The sequence below is a fragment of the Phocoena sinus genome, chromosome 14, assembly GCF_008692025.1.
Source record: "Phocoena sinus isolate mPhoSin1 chromosome 14, mPhoSin1.pri, whole genome shotgun sequence".
Lineage (NCBI taxonomy): Eukaryota > Metazoa > Chordata > Mammalia > Artiodactyla > Phocoenidae > Phocoena > Phocoena sinus.
The window spans coordinates 23,487,857-23,506,004 of NC_045776.1; the positions used below are offsets into that span (position 1 = coordinate 23,487,857).

Sequence of the window (18,148 nt, forward strand, 5' to 3'; positions counted from 1 at the left end):
GGAGGAGGTCACAGAACCCATGCTGTAGCCTCTGTGTCTTGGTGTCTGTGACAGTGTGGAAGAGACCATGAGTAAAAATGTTTAGGAAAGGTGAAAAAAAAATCAAGTCTAAACCACGAATAGCAAAAAAGTTGCTACTATGTCCAGAGCCAAGAAAGCCAGAAAAACTCTCAGCCAAGGGTGAAAATTTTCATTTTCCCCAGACCCTTCTCCTCAACCTGAAAGAAAGTCATTTTGACTTTGAACGTGGACACGTGGACATTTATAATGACCACAACTTCCGTATCCAGTGTGTGTGTGGAGGGGGGCAGGTGTACTGACGTTTTGTACCCCACTTGATTTTCATGGTTGCCCAGGTTAGAGCATTACCCTGAAGAGATGTCTAGCTCTCTGATCTGTACAGATTTTTGATTATACATAACATAATTTTTTTAAAAAATTTAAAAATTAAAAAAAAAAAATTAACTTTATAGGAGAGAATACTAAATACATATGAAACAAGAGAACCAAAGGGGACATCACCAGGAATTGAGGAAATCTATGCTCCGGTAGTGGTGGGTGTCAGCTAGGCAGCAGTAGGGATGAGATGGGATTAAACCAAAGTGTGCTTTGTTTTGCAGAAACTAGCCATTAATTTGCAGAAAGTTGCAGACACCAGATGTTCCAAAAAAGTTACAGTGCATTCCAGTAAACAAGATACCACAGTGAGAACAAGTAACCAAGCACCTACTTACTTGCAGTTTTGGGCAACCTAGAGTAACCTTTGCCTCATTATCATGATCATGCCTTCCCGGGCTTAAAACTCCCCAGGGACACAGTGATTTTTTTTTTTTTTTTTTGCCACACCGCGTGGCATGTGGGATCCTATTTCCCCCACCAGGGATCGAACCCATGGCCCCTGCATTTGAAGCGCAGTTTTACCAGCAGGCAAGTCCCTTTTTTTTTTTTTTTTTGACACAGTGCTTTGAGAGCTATCTCCCTGTCTCCTTACTTGTCGCTAGTAATAAATGCTTCTGCTTTAATTGAAAGTTCTTGGTGTGTTCATTGGCTAAGCACCCCAAGTGACAGACCCATTGTGTGTGGTCAGAGGAAGACTTGGTGAAGCTGGTGGTCCCTGATTTCAAAGTCTACTTTGGTCCATTCTCACCAGAGATGGTCAGGTCACCATCATTTATGGCCATCGATTGTTGCTCTGGACTAATTCTGATGGATGAATGCTGCTGTAGAGGCCCAGAGGCTGAATCATCTTGCGAGGCCTGGCTAAGGAACTGCTGGGAGGAGTGTGACAGCTGGAAAGAGTGGTGGGAGGTAGCAACACAGATATCAACGAACAATCTATATTAAAGAATATAAGAGAGTTTTACTTGCTCTAAGATGAGGACTGGCCCAGGAGTGCAGCCTCCACCGAGGAAGAAAACACTCCAGAGAAGCATGGTATTCAGCAATTTTTTTTTTTTTTTTTTTGCGGTACGCGGGCCTCTCCCGTTGCGGAGCACAGGCTCTGGACGCGCAGGCCCAGCGGCCTTGGCTCATGGGCCCAGCAGCTCCGCGGCATGTGGGATCCTCCCGGACCGGGACACGAACCCACGTCCCCTGCATCGGCAGGCGGACTCTCAACCACTGCGCCACCAGGGAAGCCCATTTCAGCGGTTTTATACCATGTCAGAACAAAGAACATATATCAGACATGACAGAGGTACATTCCTTCAAGGTTTCAACAGAGATGTATAGTTACAAATTATCAGATACACAGTGAGTGCGCATGACCTTGGCATCTGGGACGGGAACTTTATCTTCCAAGGAATACTAGCAACGGTGTCATAGGAAGGGAAGCATTTCTCCCTGTTGTCAGAGTGAGCATGCTTTACTGTAATGGTTAAAACAAATGTACAACATATATTTGACAGACCGTAAGTCAGGCTGTTCCAGTTTACATAAAGTTCAGGCCACATCAGGTATAAGCCTGACTGGCTTCCCCAGCCCCCAATATACAAAGATTTCTTCAATCAGAGGTAATGTGGGAGGCATATGACAAAGGGACTGCTTTCCTTCCCAGCGTAAGGCACACAGTATGCCGGCGCCGATTAGTACATGCAGAAGGGAAAAATGATTCTACGGTGATATGAGAGCGACTTAATCCAGGTAGTGTTCCTAAAACGGGCCCCTTTCCCTGTGAACATCTAGGCAGTACCAGCTGCTGGCGCCGGAATCGACCGCCAAGATGGCGGCGCCCTCTCGGAAGCGATTAGCACGCTGCCATGTGTTGCCAGTGAACGTACGGACTACGCCATCTTACGGAATCAGACTCCAATATGGAGGCGTCCAGAAATACAGGCGTGGCCATGTTTCCTGAGAATGTATGGACTCGCCGCTGTACGGTCTCAGTAGTCAAGATGGCGGCGCCTGAGAGACTGTCGGAGCTCTAGGCGGGCGACCGACTTGTTTGTCGCGGAGCCGACGCACTGGGCCTGCGCAGTAGTGCCTGGGAGGCGCGACCAAAACCGGAAGTGCTGGTGGGCGCTTTTGCAACGGCCCGGGACGACGCTGAGGGTCTGTGTAGGTTCGCGGGTCGCTGGCGGGGTTCGTGAAGGGGTGCGCTGGGAGCAGAGAGATGGTGAGTACGAGGTCCCAGGAGGGAGTCGGCGGTAGAGGTCAGTGGGGCTGGAAATGGTGGTGTCCATCGGCAGACGCATGGGGGTTTGTGGTGAACCATAACGAGAGTCAGTGGGCAGAATGGGGCGGGGGACTGTTTCGAGCCTTAGAATGTTGGGGGTCTGCTGGTCAGATTTTTTACTCGTGTGTGAACCGTCTGAGAGTTATGTGATGAGCCATTATGTGGGTCCGTAATGGAAGTTTAGTGGTAGTTTCTTGGGGGTCCGAATGGGGGGTTCTTTGTGCGGAGTGATGAGGGGTTTGCGAAGTGTTGTACTGGGCAGTCTGGAGTGAGCCGTGATGAGTCTGTATCGGGGGATCTAGGGGGGCGGGGTTGTCTGTGAGGTTAGTAACGGAGGATCTGAGGGGACCGTGCTGTCTTGAGACCCGGTGATGGGGGTCTGTGAGATGCCATGACGAGGGAAGAATGTGGTGAGTGATGCGGTGTCTGTAACGGGCAGCAGCTGGCTCAGTGGGTGAATAGAGTGATGGGGTGTCAGTGGGGTAAGCGATTGGAAGTTCAGAGGCAGAGTGATGGGGATTTATAAGCAGGCTAAGGGGGTGTCAGCGGTGAGTGGGGGGGGTGGTCTGTGGGGGCTATGGTGGAGAAATTTATGAGGAGCCATGGTGGGAAGTCTATTGGCAGACTGTTGAGGTCTGTGGTGAGCCGAGGTGGAGCTGTACTGGAGGGATGAGGCATCATGATGGGGGTTCTCTAAGGAGCCATGTTGGGGGCTCCCACAGGAGGCGGATGCTTCAGACCCAGAGCCTCCAGATGCCGGGGAGGACAGCAAGTCAGAGAACGGGGAAAACGCGCCCATCTACTGCATCTGCCGCAAACCAGACATCAACTGCTTCATGATGTGAGCCGCGGAGCGGTGGGCGGGATGGACACCTGGCCGGGTGGGGAGAGGCCGATGGGTCTGGCCCCTCACATCTCCCTCACTCACCCCATGCTCCGCAGCGGCTGTGACAACTGCAATGAGTGGTTTCATGGGGACTGCATCCGGATCACTGAGAAGATGGCCAAGGCCATCCGGGAGTGGTACTGCCGGGAGTGCCGAGGTGAGGGGCCGGAGTGGACAGGGCAGGCAGCTGGGGCTGCCAGGGAGGAGAAGGAGAAGCCTTAATGGGAGGGTGGTTCACGGGGAGTAGTGATCTGTGTCTGTGGGCAGAGTGATTGTTGGTCAGTGCTAAGCCGGAATGGAGGCTCCATCGTGAGCTGTGATAGAAAGCTCCACTGGAAGGGACAGCTCTGCCCTCGAGTAGGGAGACAGAGCAGGTGGGTGGGACCGAAGAGGAGAGAAGAGGAAGAAAGAGTTCTGGTGCCACCCACATCCCCCGGTGCCAACCCACGCTGGCTCCACCCTCTACCCCGCAGAGAAGGACCCCAAGCTGGAGATCCGCTATCGGCACAAGAAGTCACGGGAGCGGGACAGCACTGAGCGAGACGGCAGTGAGCCCCGGGATGAGGGTGGAGGGCGCAAGAGACCTGCCCCGGATTTGGACCTGCAGCGCCGGGCGGGGTCAGGGGCAGGGGTTGGGACCATGCTTGCTCGGGGCTCTGCTTCGCCCCACAAATCCTCTCCACAGCCCCTGGTGGCCACACCCAGCCAGGTGAGTGGCCGCGATGGCTGGGTTAGGGGAGGTGATCCCATCTCAGGCCCTGCTCGGTTCCTGAGCTGTGTTGCGGGCGCCTCTTGCTAGCATCACCAGCAGCAGCAGCAGCAGATCAAACGGTCAGCCCGTATGTGTGGGGAGTGTGAGGCCTGCCGGCGCACCGAGGACTGTGGCCACTGTGACTTCTGCCGAGACATGAAGAAGTTTGGGGGCCCCAACAAGATCCGGCAGAAGTGCCGGCTGCGTCAGTGCCAGCTTCGGGCCCGGGTGAGCATGGGCAGAGCTGGGCAGGGTCGGGTGGGGGGCCAGGATGTCTGGGAAGAGCTGATTGAGGCTAGGATGGGTGGGCCGGGTGAGGTGGGGCCTAATCACATATGGACAGGTGGGGAGGGACCTGGCTGGTTCAGACGAGTGGGTCGTGACCAGATGTACTGGGCTAGCAGGGGAGTCCGCAACCCCAGATGCGCAGGGTAGGGCCAGGCGTTCCTAGGTGGTCAGACGTGTCAGCGCAGCTGGGGCAGGGCCGAGCGTGTCCTGGCGATGGGGGGCGGGAGGCGCTGGTGTGTCTAGGGAGGCGAGGCGGGGCTAGTTGTTGGGAGTCGGGCACTTGTGGGAAGGGCTAGGGCAGGGCCCCCTCCATCCACCTGGGGCTGACCTGGGCCTTCCTCCTGCCGGCACAGGAATCGTACAAGTACTTCCCTTCCTCGGTGAGTCCAGCCCCCCAGGGCGGGCGGGGCCTGCGGGCAGGGCGGTCAGGGCCAGTCCTGAGATTCTGCCCTGCAGCTCTCGCCGGTGATGCCCTCAGAGTCCCTGCCAAGGCCTCGCCGGCCACTGCCCACCCAGCAGCAGCCACAGCCATCGCAGAAGCTGGGGCGCCTCCGCGAGGACGAGGGGGCAGTGGCAGCAGCAGCGGTCAAGGAGCTGCCTGAGGCTATGGCTACACCCGAGCCACTCTCGGACGAGGACCTCCCCCTGGACCCTGACCTGTACCAGGACTTCTGTGCGGGGGCCTTTGATGACCATGGCCTGGTGAGTAGACAGAGCGTCCCACGTGGAAGGGTAGTGGTTACAGAAGCAGAGAGTATCCATGATGAGGAGAGAGGAGGCAGGGGGTACGGAATACTGACATGGGGACCGAGCAGGTGGCAGGGAAGTCACGAGTGGAGCAGGTGAATCAGCGTGTGCCTCACTTGCAGCCCTGGATGAGTGACGCGGAGGAGTCCCCGTTCCTGGACCCTGCGCTGCGGAAGAGGGCGGTGAAAGTGAAGCATGTGAAGCGTCGGGAGAAGAAGTCTGAGAAGAAGGTGACCGAGAGGATGCAGTGGGTGTGGGGAGGGAGGGCGAAGGTCAGGGGCTGAAGGGCTGGGGTGCAGGGGGAAACGGGTGCGGGGCTGACTTCAGCTGCGCCCTGCCCTGGCCCATCTTGTCCCACAGAAGGAAGAAAGATACAAGCGGCATCGGCAGAAGCAGAAGCACAAGGACAAATGGAAACACCCGGAGCGCACTGACGCCAAGGACCCTGCGTCGCTGCCGCAGTGCCTGGGCCCTGGCTGTGTGCGCGCTGCCCAGCCCGGCTCCAAGTATTGCTCAGACGACTGCGGCATGAAGCTGGCAGCCAAGTGAGTCATTGCTGGAGGGTTCAGGGGAGTCAGGGAGTACAGGGTGGGGCATGGCCAGAGCCCCCTGTGTGTCTGCCAGTCAGTCACCATTCAGTCACCCAGCACCCACCGGGCCATCCACCTGCTCCCGCATCTGTCTGTCTGTCCGCCCAGCCATCTGCCCTTCAGTCACCTGGTTCCTCACCTTTCAGCGCTGAGTCACCCGTCTGCTCTGCGCCCCTGGATCACACTGCTCACCCAATTCACTGCCTCCCTGCAGCCGCATCTACGAGATCCTCCCCCAGCGCATCCAGCAGTGGCAGCAGAGCCCCTGCATTGCTGAGGAGCATGGCAAGAAGCTGCTCGAACGCATCCGCCGGGAGCAGCAGAGCGCCCGCACCCGCCTTCAGGAAATGGAGCGCCGATTCCACGAGCTCGAGGCCATTATCCTGCGGGCCAAACAGCAGGCTGTGCGCGAGGACGAGGAGGTGAGTGGGCATGGGTGCGGCAGCGGCGCAGGGCCCAATACCTGCTCCCGCCTGGCCTCATCGTCTCCTCCACCCCGTGCAGAGCAATGAGGGTGACAGCGATGACACGGACCTGCAGATCTTCTGTGTCTCCTGCGGGCACCCCATCAACCCACGTGTTGCCTTGCGCCACATGGAGCGCTGTTATGCCAAGGTCAGGGTGTCGGCCTGAGGGGGATGGACGGTGTGGGGACGCCCCTGGGTCCCTGGGGGTGGGGGTGCATGCGGCGCACATCCACAGTCCCTCCGTTTGTGCTCACCCCTCCAGTACGAAAGCCAGACGTCCTTTGGGTCCATGTACCCGACCCGCATCGAGGGGTGAGTGTGGGCACTGCGGGGGTTAGCGGGGCCGGGCCTGGGCGCCACCCTCCGCTTCCTCTGCTGCCTTCTCTGCTACCTTCTCTGCTCCACACCCCCAGGGCCACACGACTCTTCTGCGATGTCTACAATCCTCAGAGCAAGACATACTGTAAGCGGCTCCAGGTGCTGTGCCCCGAGCACTCACGGGACCCCAAAGTAAGCTTTTCCCTCAGCTTTCCCCATTCTGTCCCCCTCCCTTCCCCCCGGGCCACACTTCTCCCTTCCTCCCTCTCCCGCTTCCCTTCTTCCTGCCGGCCCACTTCCACAGCCCCCACTTGCCCTGCCTCCTCGCCCTCCGTGCCTCTCCTTTCCCTGTTGCACCCCTTCCTACTCCCCCCACCTCGCCTTTCCTTCCCACCCCCCGGCCCCCACTCCTGTCCTCCTCCCAGCCTCGCCGCTCCGCACTCACGCCCACCCCGGTCTCCCCGCAGGTGCCAGCTGACGAGGTATGCGGGTGCCCCCTTGTACGTGACGTCTTTGAGCTCACGGGTGAGTTCTGCCGCCTGCCCAAGCGCCAGTGCAACCGCCACTACTGCTGGGAGAAGCTGCGGCGTGCCGAGGTGGACCTGGAGCGCGTGCGCGTGGTAGGTCTCGGCGGCAGATGCGGGGGGAGGGGGTGTGGCTCGGGGATCCCCTTGTCACGGCTCCCCCTGCTCCCCCGGCAGTGGTACAAGCTAGACGAGCTGTTTGAGCAAGAGCGCAACGTCCGCACCGCCATGACCAACCGGGCGGGCTTACTGGCCCTGATGCTGCACCAAACCATCCAGCACGACCCGCTCACGACCGACCTGCGCTCCAGCGCCGACCGCTGAGCCCCAGCGGTCCAGACGCCCTCCCGCCCTGCGGCGCGGGTGGGAGCGGCCCCGGAGCCCCCATTTGTCTGGTCTGCTATTCATGTTCCTCCCAGGGTCCCTGAGTTTCTGCCTGTGCCCGTGCACCGTTTGACCACCTGTTTGCCCTTACCACAGGGCCTCAGAACTTCCTCACGTCCTTGTCTGTTCTGCCTCTCTTCTCTGTGCCTGGGAGGGCTTGCGGAGTCTCCGTACCTTTGCCTCCCCCACTCTGGTTTTGTTAATAAAATTTTGATGAACCAAGAAAGCTAACTATGGACGGTCTCCAAATTTTTTTTCCATTGCAACTGCTTTCCTGCGCCCCTAGAGTAGAGTGGCATACCTGTACTCTGGAGAGGCTGCAGTACAGATGTAGGCTGCACATATCCAGTCGGTGCCCACTCTGTGCTCTGCAGGCTCCGCCTTGGTCTGTGGGGATATGAGGTGCTGAGGGAGAGTCCAGGGACCTATACTGTGAGCCTGTCCTCTCATTGTGTGACAGTGGGTATACAGTCAGTGCTCAGTCCGTGTATGGCTGATTCATCATTCCTGTGTGAGCAGGAATTTTCTTATTTACTCTTATTGATGGTCTCCAGACCAGAGTTGTATGAAATGACGGACACAAGGCCCTCCTCTTTCCCCAGAAACCCCTCTCTCGGGACGAGTGTACAGCAGGAGCCCACTGGGTTTCTGTCGGGCGCACCAGCCTGTCCTCTCGTTGTCAGGTGCAGTGAGCCACACAACACTACCTTTCCAGCATGGACCCGCCCTCTCGGGCCTCCTGTTTGCCTGCAGAGCAGCACCAGCCCTTCCCTAGTGGAAGAAGCTCTGGCCATTGCCAGGCATGACATGTCCCTAGGCGCTCTAGTGACTCCAGCCGGGAAGAGAGAACGGGACACAGTAGCCCTGGGGGAGATCTTATGTTTTAAGGCAGGATAAGAAAATTTAAGCATAACGTACTCCCTACCCGTATTGGGCCCTCCCCAGTGGGCAATGTGCATCTGCATTACGCATTAGCCAGACGTCCTCTGGAATAACTGAGGACGGGGAAAGGAGACGCGACCCATGAGCCCCCCCAACAAATTGGGGGCTGGCGAATAAGCCAGAACTACAAACAGTCCTGATTGCTTGGAGCCCCCCCCCACCGGCAAACCGGGGGCCTGCGAAGAAGCATTGAGTGCTTTGGGCACTGATCCATGAGATGTCCTCAGTCTAATCAGAGTGGTGGGAACGCAAGGAAATGTCCTTGTGCTACTTCAGTATAATCAAGATAATGGTGGGAACTTGGTGCTGCTTTTGCGCTCAAGGACGAAGCACGGCAGGTTCTCAAGAAAGCCAATTATTGCTTGTATAATTAATAAAAACATAGGTTGCTGCTTTGGCACTTCTGAAATGTTAAAAAAAACAAGTCGTAAAGTGTAAACCTAGATAATGCTTTAATAAAAGCTACCACAGCAGGACAGACGGCGCTGTTTTACCTGAGCGAGCGGCAGCCCTCTACTGCTGTGCTTCGGCACAATTCATGTCGTGTGATGAGCTTACTTTCGGCCCTGTCCTAAGATAAACTACAACATTTGGCGCCCGAACAGGGACCTGAAGGTAAGTGATCGCGTGATCGCGGGACCGAAGGGGAAATTGGTCCGCTCAGAGTAAGCAAAACCTTCGGCAACAGTAGAGTAACTGTAATGGGGAAATACCATTCAGTAGACTGTCAATACATTAAACTCCTAAAACAGTTATTATGGAGTTCAGGAGTGAAAGTGAAACCAGAATCTTTTGATGAATTGTTTGCGCTGGTACGTAAACATTGTTACTGGTTTCAATCTACTGGTCATAACCAGTTAAATTTAAAAGTTTGAAAACAGGTTATGCGAGCCTTAAGTAGAGCTCATCAGCATGGAGACCCTATATCTGTCCATATTTGGTCTCTTTGTAAATTAATTTCCCTTGCCCTGGAACCATTACAATCTGAGACGGAAAATGAAAATGGGGCGCGCCCTCAGCGTCCGAATTCTGCTCCCGATCATTCTGCTGCTTTTTGTACTCTGTTTCGTGAGTCTCCTATAGAGGACCTTCCTCCGCCTCCTCCTCCCCTTGTGTCTAAGACAGGAGAGGATTTTTCAGATTCCAGTGATGAAGGGGCTTTTTCTGACGATGATAAAGGTTAGGAGCAGACTAACAAACAAAATGAGATGCCACTTCCTCAACAGAATGAGATTTCTGATATACTTTCAAAGTTAAAAAAATTTGATGGTTAAATTGGAAAAAAATAAAAATAATGCTAGCACTCCCTCATATCAGGAGCCATGTCCTACTATTCCTTCGACTCCTCCTTTAGAATTAGCAGCTTATCCTGTTGGAGCCTCTCGTCAGTTTCACTTTCCTCTAAAACCTAAATTTAATAGACTATTGTTGGAAGAAGAGATGAATACGGAAGAAAAGCAATATTCTGAATCATTTTTTGCTTTCCCTATTGTTAGACAAGCTATGCCTGCTAATGATCAATTTCCGAATGGCTATATGAACGTTAAATATAGCCCTCATAATGTAAAAATTTTTTAAATGCTAAAAGAAGCCATTAATGCATATGGGATGCATTCTAATTATGTTCAAGGTCTTTTGTTTAGGTATGCTTCCAAAAACATTAATTCCTCAGGATTAAAAGGCGCTTGCCAAGACTACTACTTGGTGGAAAGAAGAAGGCACCTCCATTGACCTGGGGGCAAATAAAAAAGTTTGCAGACACTGCCAAAAATCTTGTCATTTCACAGGGTAAACCCCTCACTAGCACCAATCTTTTTGTAGCCATGTTGGCAATGTTGTCTGCAAAAGTAATAAACATATCAGCCAATGAGGTAAATTGTACTAACCATACTTATTGGACTTATATTCCTAACCCTCCTCTTAATATAGGGGTTACCTAGTGGGATGCCCCAATTCTTGTATATGTAAATGAGTCTGGATGGTTGCCTGGTCCTTTTGATGATAGAGGCCCTTTGAAGCCGGAAGAAGAAGGAAGGATAATAGAAAATTACACGGTGGGTGTTAATGGACCTCCTATTTGTATGGGAAAGGGAGATCATTGCCTTAAAATGAATTATCAGACATGGTTAAGTGTTGTCAAAAATAAAAGCAGATATCATGGGTTATATCTTTTGGGTGCTTATAGTTTTGAAAGTTCTAATTCCACTCTTAATGAGAATGTTTCCGCACCTTATTTGCCTCCATGTCAGGTGCCTCTTGTGGATCGATTATCGGATTGGGTCCATTGGACTCGATGCCGAGGAGATATGACTCGGGTTCTTGTTAATACTTCTTGGGGAAGCGTCATTGATTGGAGCCCTTTTGGCTCCACCCAAGGAAAAAGCGGTCTGAAAAATTTATACTAGCACAGAAAGGATAACACTATTTATAGCAATACTATTAATGATACCATAGTATGGCATGCAGGAGGGTTTTCTCCTCCTGGTCCTCATTTAAATGGATATCCTATCCAAAAGGATTTATGGAAGCTTATGACAGCTTTGAAAAAGATTAATGCCTGGGTAGGACATATGGTTAACAAATCTGGAAATCATAGTTTGACTTTTCATAAAAATGTTACTCGATATACTCGTAGTTGTGTGAAATTACCTTATATATTGTTAAAGGGACCAGCTGTATGGAATGAGACTCAAGGTATTATAATACGTAAAAATTGCTCTCTGTATACCTGCATTAACTCTAGTATATCTTTTTTTTTTTTTTTTTTTTTTTTGCGGTATGCAGGCCTCTCACTGTTGTGGCCTCTCCCGTTGCGGAGCAACAGGCTCCGGACGCGCAGGCTCAGCGGCCATGGCTCACGGGCCCAGCCGCTCCGCGGCATGAGGGATCCTCCCGGACCGGGGTGCGAACCCATGTCCCCTGCATCGGCAGGCGGACTCTCAACCACTGTGCCACCAGGGAAGCCCTCTAGTATATCTTTTAACGTATCTACTGCAAGTTTGTATATCTTACGAGCTCGGACAGGTCTTTGGCTTCCTGTCAATCTTGGAAGGAAATGGCAAAAATCTCTTCCTATGACTGTTTTACAATATTTAACTGATACAGTAAAAAAAAGTAAAAGATTTATAGAAATGTTGATTGCAGCTGTCATGGGTATTATAGCCATAACAGCTTCTACTGCAGGATTGCTAATGCTCATTATAATAATAATCATATGTTTAATTATAGTCCGACGACGACTGAAAGTCACCCGCCATGCAACATCGCAACAAGCTGCTGTGTTTTCCTTGATGCTGCAAAAATTACAAAACAAAAAGGGGGAAAGGTAGTGGAATAACTGAGGACATGGAAAGGAGACAGGACCCATGAGCCCCCCTTTGCAACAAACCGGGGGCTGACGAATAAGCCAGAACTACAAACAGTCCTGATTGCTTTGAGCCCCCCCCCACCCCGGCAAACCGGGGGCATGTGAATAAGCCAGAGCTGTGAACAGTCCTGAATGCTTTGAGCCCCCCCGCGGCAAACCGGGGGCCTACGAAGAAGCATTGAGTGCTTTGGGCACTGATCCATGAGATGTCCTCAGTCTAATCAGAGTGGTGGGAACGCAAGGAAATGTCCTTGTGCTACTTCAGTATAATCAAAATAATGGTGGGAACTTGGTGCTGCTTTTGCGCTCAAGGACGAAGCACGGCAGGTTCTCACGAAAGCCCATTATTGCTTGTATAATTAATAAAAACATAGGTTGCTGCTTTAGCACTTCTGAAATGTTAAAAAAAGTCGTAAAGTGTAAACCTAGATAATGCTTTAATAAAAGCTACCACAACAGGACAGACGGCGCTGTTTTGCCTGAGCGAGCAGCAGCCCTCTACTGCTGTGTTTCGGCACAATTCATGTCGTGTGATGAGCTTACTTTCGGCCCTGTCCTAAGATAAACTACAACACTCCTCAAAGGCAGGAATGTCTGCTCAACCATAAAGATCCATTTTTTCCTTCTCGATGCCAGCAATGTAACTCCTTAGACGATAACATTCTTAATTCTTTCCTAATTTTGTAAGGGGTCATGGTGACCTGGTGCTGCTTCCTATGTGCAGATCTGGACTATGTATCTTTGGTGAACTTTATGTAAGATGTCAGTGTGTCATTTTGATGTACGACCCTTTGTCTCAAAAATGTATACAACTTATAACAGGCGGAATAGTCCTCAGAGTTTTCTGAACAACTTCTGTGGTTCTAATCCTCAGGTTGTCTCGAATAAAATTCTCTATTTCTCCTTTAGATTGACTGTTGACTAATTTTTCATCAACATAGGTCTTATTCTGTTCAGTACCTCTAGCTGAAGCGGGTATTGTTGAAAAGTAGGCAGAGGCTTGGAGTTGTCAACAGTCATTTAAATAGGAGTGGCTGACACAGAGGTATATAGTGACAGGGAAACATTTTATAGGCTATACATGTTATCAATCATATTGACTTGTTGCACAAACAGTGTACGTGTACTTTTAGCAGTAGAATTTAAGCAAGCAGTGATACACGCCATGCGTAGCTTGATAGCTAGGAAAAGGATAATAATACATACAGTGAAAATAATAATCATCTGTAAAACAGAGCAAAAAAAATTACCTAATCCTGAGGAGAGCCAACTAAACAGATCGTTAAAAGGGTCTTTTTTTTTCTTTTAATGTCATAACCATTTTGCCTCTTAAAAATTTTATCTAGGAGCATCTCTACTTCTGCACAGGTGTTGATATAAGTGCAACAAGTAGTGTGAGCAATAGCACAACTCCTTGTTTAGCTAGTAGAAAATCAGAGGTAGGGAATTCCCTGGCGGTCCAGTAGTCAGGACTTCATGCTTCCACTGCAGGGGACACGGGTTTGATCCCCAGTCAGGGAACTAAGATCCTGCAAGCGGTGAGGCCAAACAAACAAAAAAAAGATCAGAAAAAAGAAAAGAATATTGAAGGTAACTATTATCCAATACTACTTAGGTTAAGGAATTGAGGGATGTCTCTTGTGCTGCAATGCTTTTTCTAGTCTCTTCGGCTATTTGACCAACGGGTGGCTGATAGATTTCTGACCATATCTCTCTTTACATATACTCCTTCACTAGGAATCAAGATTCTCAAAAGACTTTGCTACCAGGTGTCTTAATAACGTTGATCTCTTCTGTAATGGAGAGAGAAAGGAGTTTTATCTGTCTCTTTCATATAGACGATGGGATAACATAACATCCCAATAAGCATAAACCGTCTGCCTGTCAGCTCTTAAGATATTTATGTGCCCAGTTTTGGGAAGGTGGGTCAATTCCAATGCCGTATATGAAGACAAAACCTGAGGATGCAAGTGTCCCAAAGTTGCAAGTCCAACAATCGGTTAAATGGCCCCCAGTAGCTATACTCTGTGACAACTTTACTAAAGAATTTTCTTTCCATCCTAAACACTGGGTCAAAAGTATAGCCAGAAGAGAAACAATAACTCTCAATGTTGACAGAGAGACAGACAGTTGGTAAACAGTACAACTGAACCAGTAGGATGGGTCTTAAAGAGCTGGTCTGGACTCTTGGGTTAGCTGTCTGCTACTGTTGTCGATTTCTTCTCATCCCAGCTTGCTGAAGCTTGTCTTAGTTGAAGTCAGGTGTCAGAAACAGGGGTCACGGTCCATTTAGGAGCAGAAGCCTTTTTAAAAAATGAGAGATAGGAACCTAGGAGTTTACTCCTTTGAGCTTTGCAGCACATGGGATTAGTACTAATACCTGATATGGCCCTTTTCAATGCAGCTGCAAAGCATCTTGTATTTATGCCTTTTCCAATGGACAAAATCTCCAGGTTGCAGTCCATGATCCATAAGGTCTTCATCTCCTGGGAGCTCGCGGTGAAAGGAATGTTGCCAGCTTTTCATTTTCTTTAAGTGCCTTAACGAGTCCCTGACGATAATGCAACATATCACACCCTTATGCAATGTTGGTTCATACATGCCTTCATCTGGGCACATAGGTCATCCAGCGGTTATTTCAAAAGGACACAGTTGCTGCTTACCAAAAGGAGTGGACCTAAGGTTGAGAAGCACCAACGGGAGAGCTTCTGGCCATGAAAGATGAAAAGCCCCTGAGAGTTTTGTCAGTTGGGTTTTGATAGTGTTGTTAGTTCTTTCTAACAGTCCTGAAGATTGGAGGGGGGTGATAAGTGCATTAAAGATGCTGCATTATTGGCTAAATGTCATAAATAGATTTAATTATTTGTCTGGCAAAGTGAGTCCCTGGTCACTATGTAACTCAGAAGGAATTCCCCAAACAGGAATTATTATTTCCAATAGTGATTTACCTACTGTTATACCCCTTGCTCTCCTGCAGGGAAAAGCTTCAACCCAGTGTGAAAACATACAGATCATCACCAAGATTATTTATATCCTCGAGGTGGTGGCATTTGGACAAAGTCCAATTGCCATACCTCAAAGGGTCCCTTAGGAAGAAGAACGTGGCCTTGTGCCCCATGAAGTGGTTTTCTGGGATTATATTTAAGACACAGAGTACAGCGAGTACATACTTTATGAGCCACCATGGGAGAATGTTTCCAAAACTATAGTTTCCCCTGTAAAACCATGTTTCAGGTGCCTCATGAGTTAAAGAATATACGTGCTGGAGTAACAGCCACTGTGCTCTAAGAGACACTATATGTTTTTAAAATCAGGTCCAAAGCATATTTGTGTGATGGGTTCAAAACTTCCCCCTTTTTGTAGCCACATCTGTTTATCTTCTTTAGTGGCGATTTCTTGAGCCTGTGGAAGGAAATCTTTTACTGGGTTAGCAGGGTTCACAGAGAGCAGTGGAAGTTCTCAAAGCTGAACAGGATGAATTTTTAAAGTTGTCTGTTTTTCTGCAGCATCAGCAAGCTGATTTCCTTTAGCTTCCTTAATGTCAGATTTGGGATGCCCCAGTGTTTTAATAACTGCCAACTGTTTTGGTAGTGGTATAGAACTACAACCTGCAGTTAAGAACTCTGCAACCTGTTTCCATTTTTCATAGGCTGCCTGAGTTAAGATGGATTTTAAGGTGTTTATGGCCTCTCTTCCTTTTGGCATCCACTCAACCAGATCAAGCTGGTCAGACTTAAGTAATGCATTTAAAGGTTGAGAAATAAGTGGAAAATTAGGTACCCAATTGCTACAATATTCAGTCAGACCCAGAAATCCCCTCAATTGTTTCTTTTTTTGGAGAAGTGAGAAAGCTAAAATCTCTTTAATTCTTTTAGAGTTGATTAATAGTCCTTCCTTAGATATAAAGCGGCCCAAATGTTTTACAACAGGTCAGCAAATTGGAGTTTATCTTTAGGCAACTTGTGTCCCTTAGAAGCTAGTTGTTGTAACAGATGGATGGTGTCTTTTTGAGAATCCAATTCATTTCTAGAACATAAAAGCAGGGGCTTCCCGGGTGGCACAGTGGTTAAGAATCCGCCTGCCAATGCAGGGGACACCGGTTCAAGCCCTGGTCCGGGAAGATTCCCACATGCCGCGGAGCAACTAAGCCCGTGTGCCACAACTACTGAAGCACACGCACCTAGAGCCCGTGCTCTGCCACAAGAGAAGCCACCTCAATGAGAAGCCCGCGCACCACAAAGAAGAGCAGCCCCCGCTCGCCGCAACTAGAGAAAGCCCGCGCTTAGCAACGAAAACCCAACGCAGCCAAAAATAAATAAATAAAATGAATAAATTTATTTTAAAAAAAAGAACATGAAAGCAAATCATCTACACATTGAATTAAAGTGGAGCCACCAGGAAAGTTTACATCAGCTAAATCAGCTTTAAGCACTTGAGAAAAGTAAGTGGCGTTCTCACTATAGCCCTGTGGCATGGCAGTCCAGGTATATTGATGATTTTCCCATGTGAAGGCAAAAACGTACTGACTGTCCTTCTTTACTAGGATACTAAGGAAGGCATAAATCAATTACTGAAAAATAGCAGCTATCGGCTGGAATGACTGAGAGCAGAGTGTGTGGATTTGGGACCACAGGACAACGGGAATCACAATGTTATTTATAGTTTTCAGATCTTGAACAAATCTCCAACCTTTCCCATTTGCCTTTCTCACTGATAAGATAGGTGTGTGTGACAAGGACTGGTACAAGGAATTATAAGTCCCTTCTTAAGAAAGTCCTGAATAACAGGGTTTATTCCATTTAATGTCTCTGGTTTAAGTGATATTGTCAAATATTAGGTAGAGGCTTGGAGTTGTCAACAGTCCCCTTAACAGGAGTAGCCAATTTAATTGTTTCAATATCTGAAGAAGAAGGTGACCATAATTCTTTAGGCACTGGCAATAACAGGTCATTCATTTCTTCTTGGTCTGTTTGAACCGCTGATTTTTATAACCATCTATTTTTCAGTAACTAGATTTTGCTCAGCATTAAAATTTCTAAACCCAGAAGCATTTCACCTTTTTGTGAAAAGGCAATATGAGCACTGCTGGCTTCTGAAAGGTCTCTTCCTATCAGATGAATTGGGGCACATTTTACTATGAGAAACACAAGTTTCCCTGTGATAGTTCCTAACTGAAAGGTTAGCAACTCTGATTTTAAAATTTGCAAAGGTAAATTAGAAACCCCTACTATTTGAATTGACCTTATACTCCAAGGGAGAGGGCAATGAATAAGGGTAGGGTAAAGGCCAGAGATTGTAGCCCCAGTATCTACAATGGCCTTTGAAGTTTCCCCTCTGATTGTTGTCTCAATTTCCCCTAAGGTATTGGTGAAGAGCTGGGGGAAATACCCTCTCATAATTGTCAAGCACTCCTATTTCTTTTTGTTTTGCCATGTTCCAAATTCCATTTAAATGTATGGCACTCTCATTTGAAGAGACCATGGCTTTTGCACTAAAAACTAGTGCGGGCATTTCGTTTTGGGCCAGGGTTAGAAGAAAAGTGTTTTAATAGGGCCTCTAAGTTGCTGTAGTTGTACATTCATGACTTTAGTGACTCTTTCTTCTTCTTTGGAAGGTTTTAGAGAGATACTCTGCAATAGTGACAAGCATGTTCGAATGTATTGTGGCCCATTCCAATTCATGTCTCTTAATTAGCTTTGCTATTTTTTCATCTAATCCCTCTCAAAGATTGAATTTAGAATTGGATCATTGTGATGACTTTGAAAACTTTCAGGGGCCATTCCAGGGTGCTATTTGAAGGTTTTCTCAAACCTCTCAAAGGAAAAAAAAGTTTCTCTGCACTTTTGCTTGCATTGGTGGATCATGGCCCACTCTATTTTCTCAGGAAAAGTGTTGGGGATGGCTTGGTACAAGTTACGAGCAAGTTCTCGACACCTGTGAACACCTGCATGCTCATGCTTATGAAAATCTTCCATACGTGTCTTCCATTCTCCCTTTTGTAGCCATACTTGGCTTTACTTTTGGATACCAGCAATTGCTCAAGCTATTACAAATCTAAGTATCCTGGCTCATGTATCCTTACAGAATGAATTCTCTTAAAAACCCTAAAGGATCTTGTAAGGGGCCTGGAAAATCCTTAGTTAAATTTTTAAGTTCAGCTCTAGTCCAGGGAGTATATATTAGTTCAGGCTCACCTCTTCCAGTAGGTTT

At 49.1% G+C, this 18,148-nt stretch overlaps 1 protein-coding gene across 2 annotated transcripts; it reads left to right on the forward strand.

The window, feature by feature from the left end:
- Window positions 1-2,451: 2,451 nt before the first annotated feature.
- Window positions 2,452-7,860, forward strand: CXXC1 (CXXC finger protein 1). Of its 2 annotated transcripts, none has more exons than XM_032603479.1 (15): window positions 2,452-2,614; window positions 3,397-3,515; window positions 3,617-3,717; window positions 4,034-4,269; window positions 4,360-4,539; window positions 4,953-4,979; window positions 5,056-5,301; window positions 5,469-5,576; window positions 5,707-5,891; window positions 6,083-6,358; window positions 6,441-6,551; window positions 6,666-6,715; window positions 6,817-6,913; window positions 7,189-7,341; window positions 7,423-7,860. In XM_032603479.1, the coding sequence occupies exons 1-15, from the start codon at window positions 2,612-2,614 to the stop codon at window positions 7,433-7,435; spliced, it is 1,905 nt and encodes a 634-aa protein (XP_032459370.1). In that variant the 5' UTR covers window positions 2,452-2,611; the 3' UTR covers window positions 7,436-7,860. The 2 variants fall into 2 exon arrangements, with proteins under 2 accessions (XP_032459370.1, XP_032459368.1); XM_032603477.1 differs by having other exon boundaries at window positions 2,471-2,614; window positions 6,151-6,358.
- The last annotated feature ends 10,288 nt before the right edge of the window (window positions 7,861-18,148 follow it).

Bases quoted from the DNA above. Each gene is read 5' to 3' on its own strand.
- CXXC1 (XM_032603477.1), top strand. The intron at 6,914-7,188 runs GTAAGCTTTTCC...GTCTCCCCGCAG, and splicing joins AGCACTCACGGGACCCCAAA to GTGCCAGCTGACGAGGTATG. The intron at 7,342-7,422 runs GTAGGTCTCGGC...CTCCCCCGGCAG, and splicing joins ACCTGGAGCGCGTGCGCGTG to TGGTACAAGCTAGACGAGCT.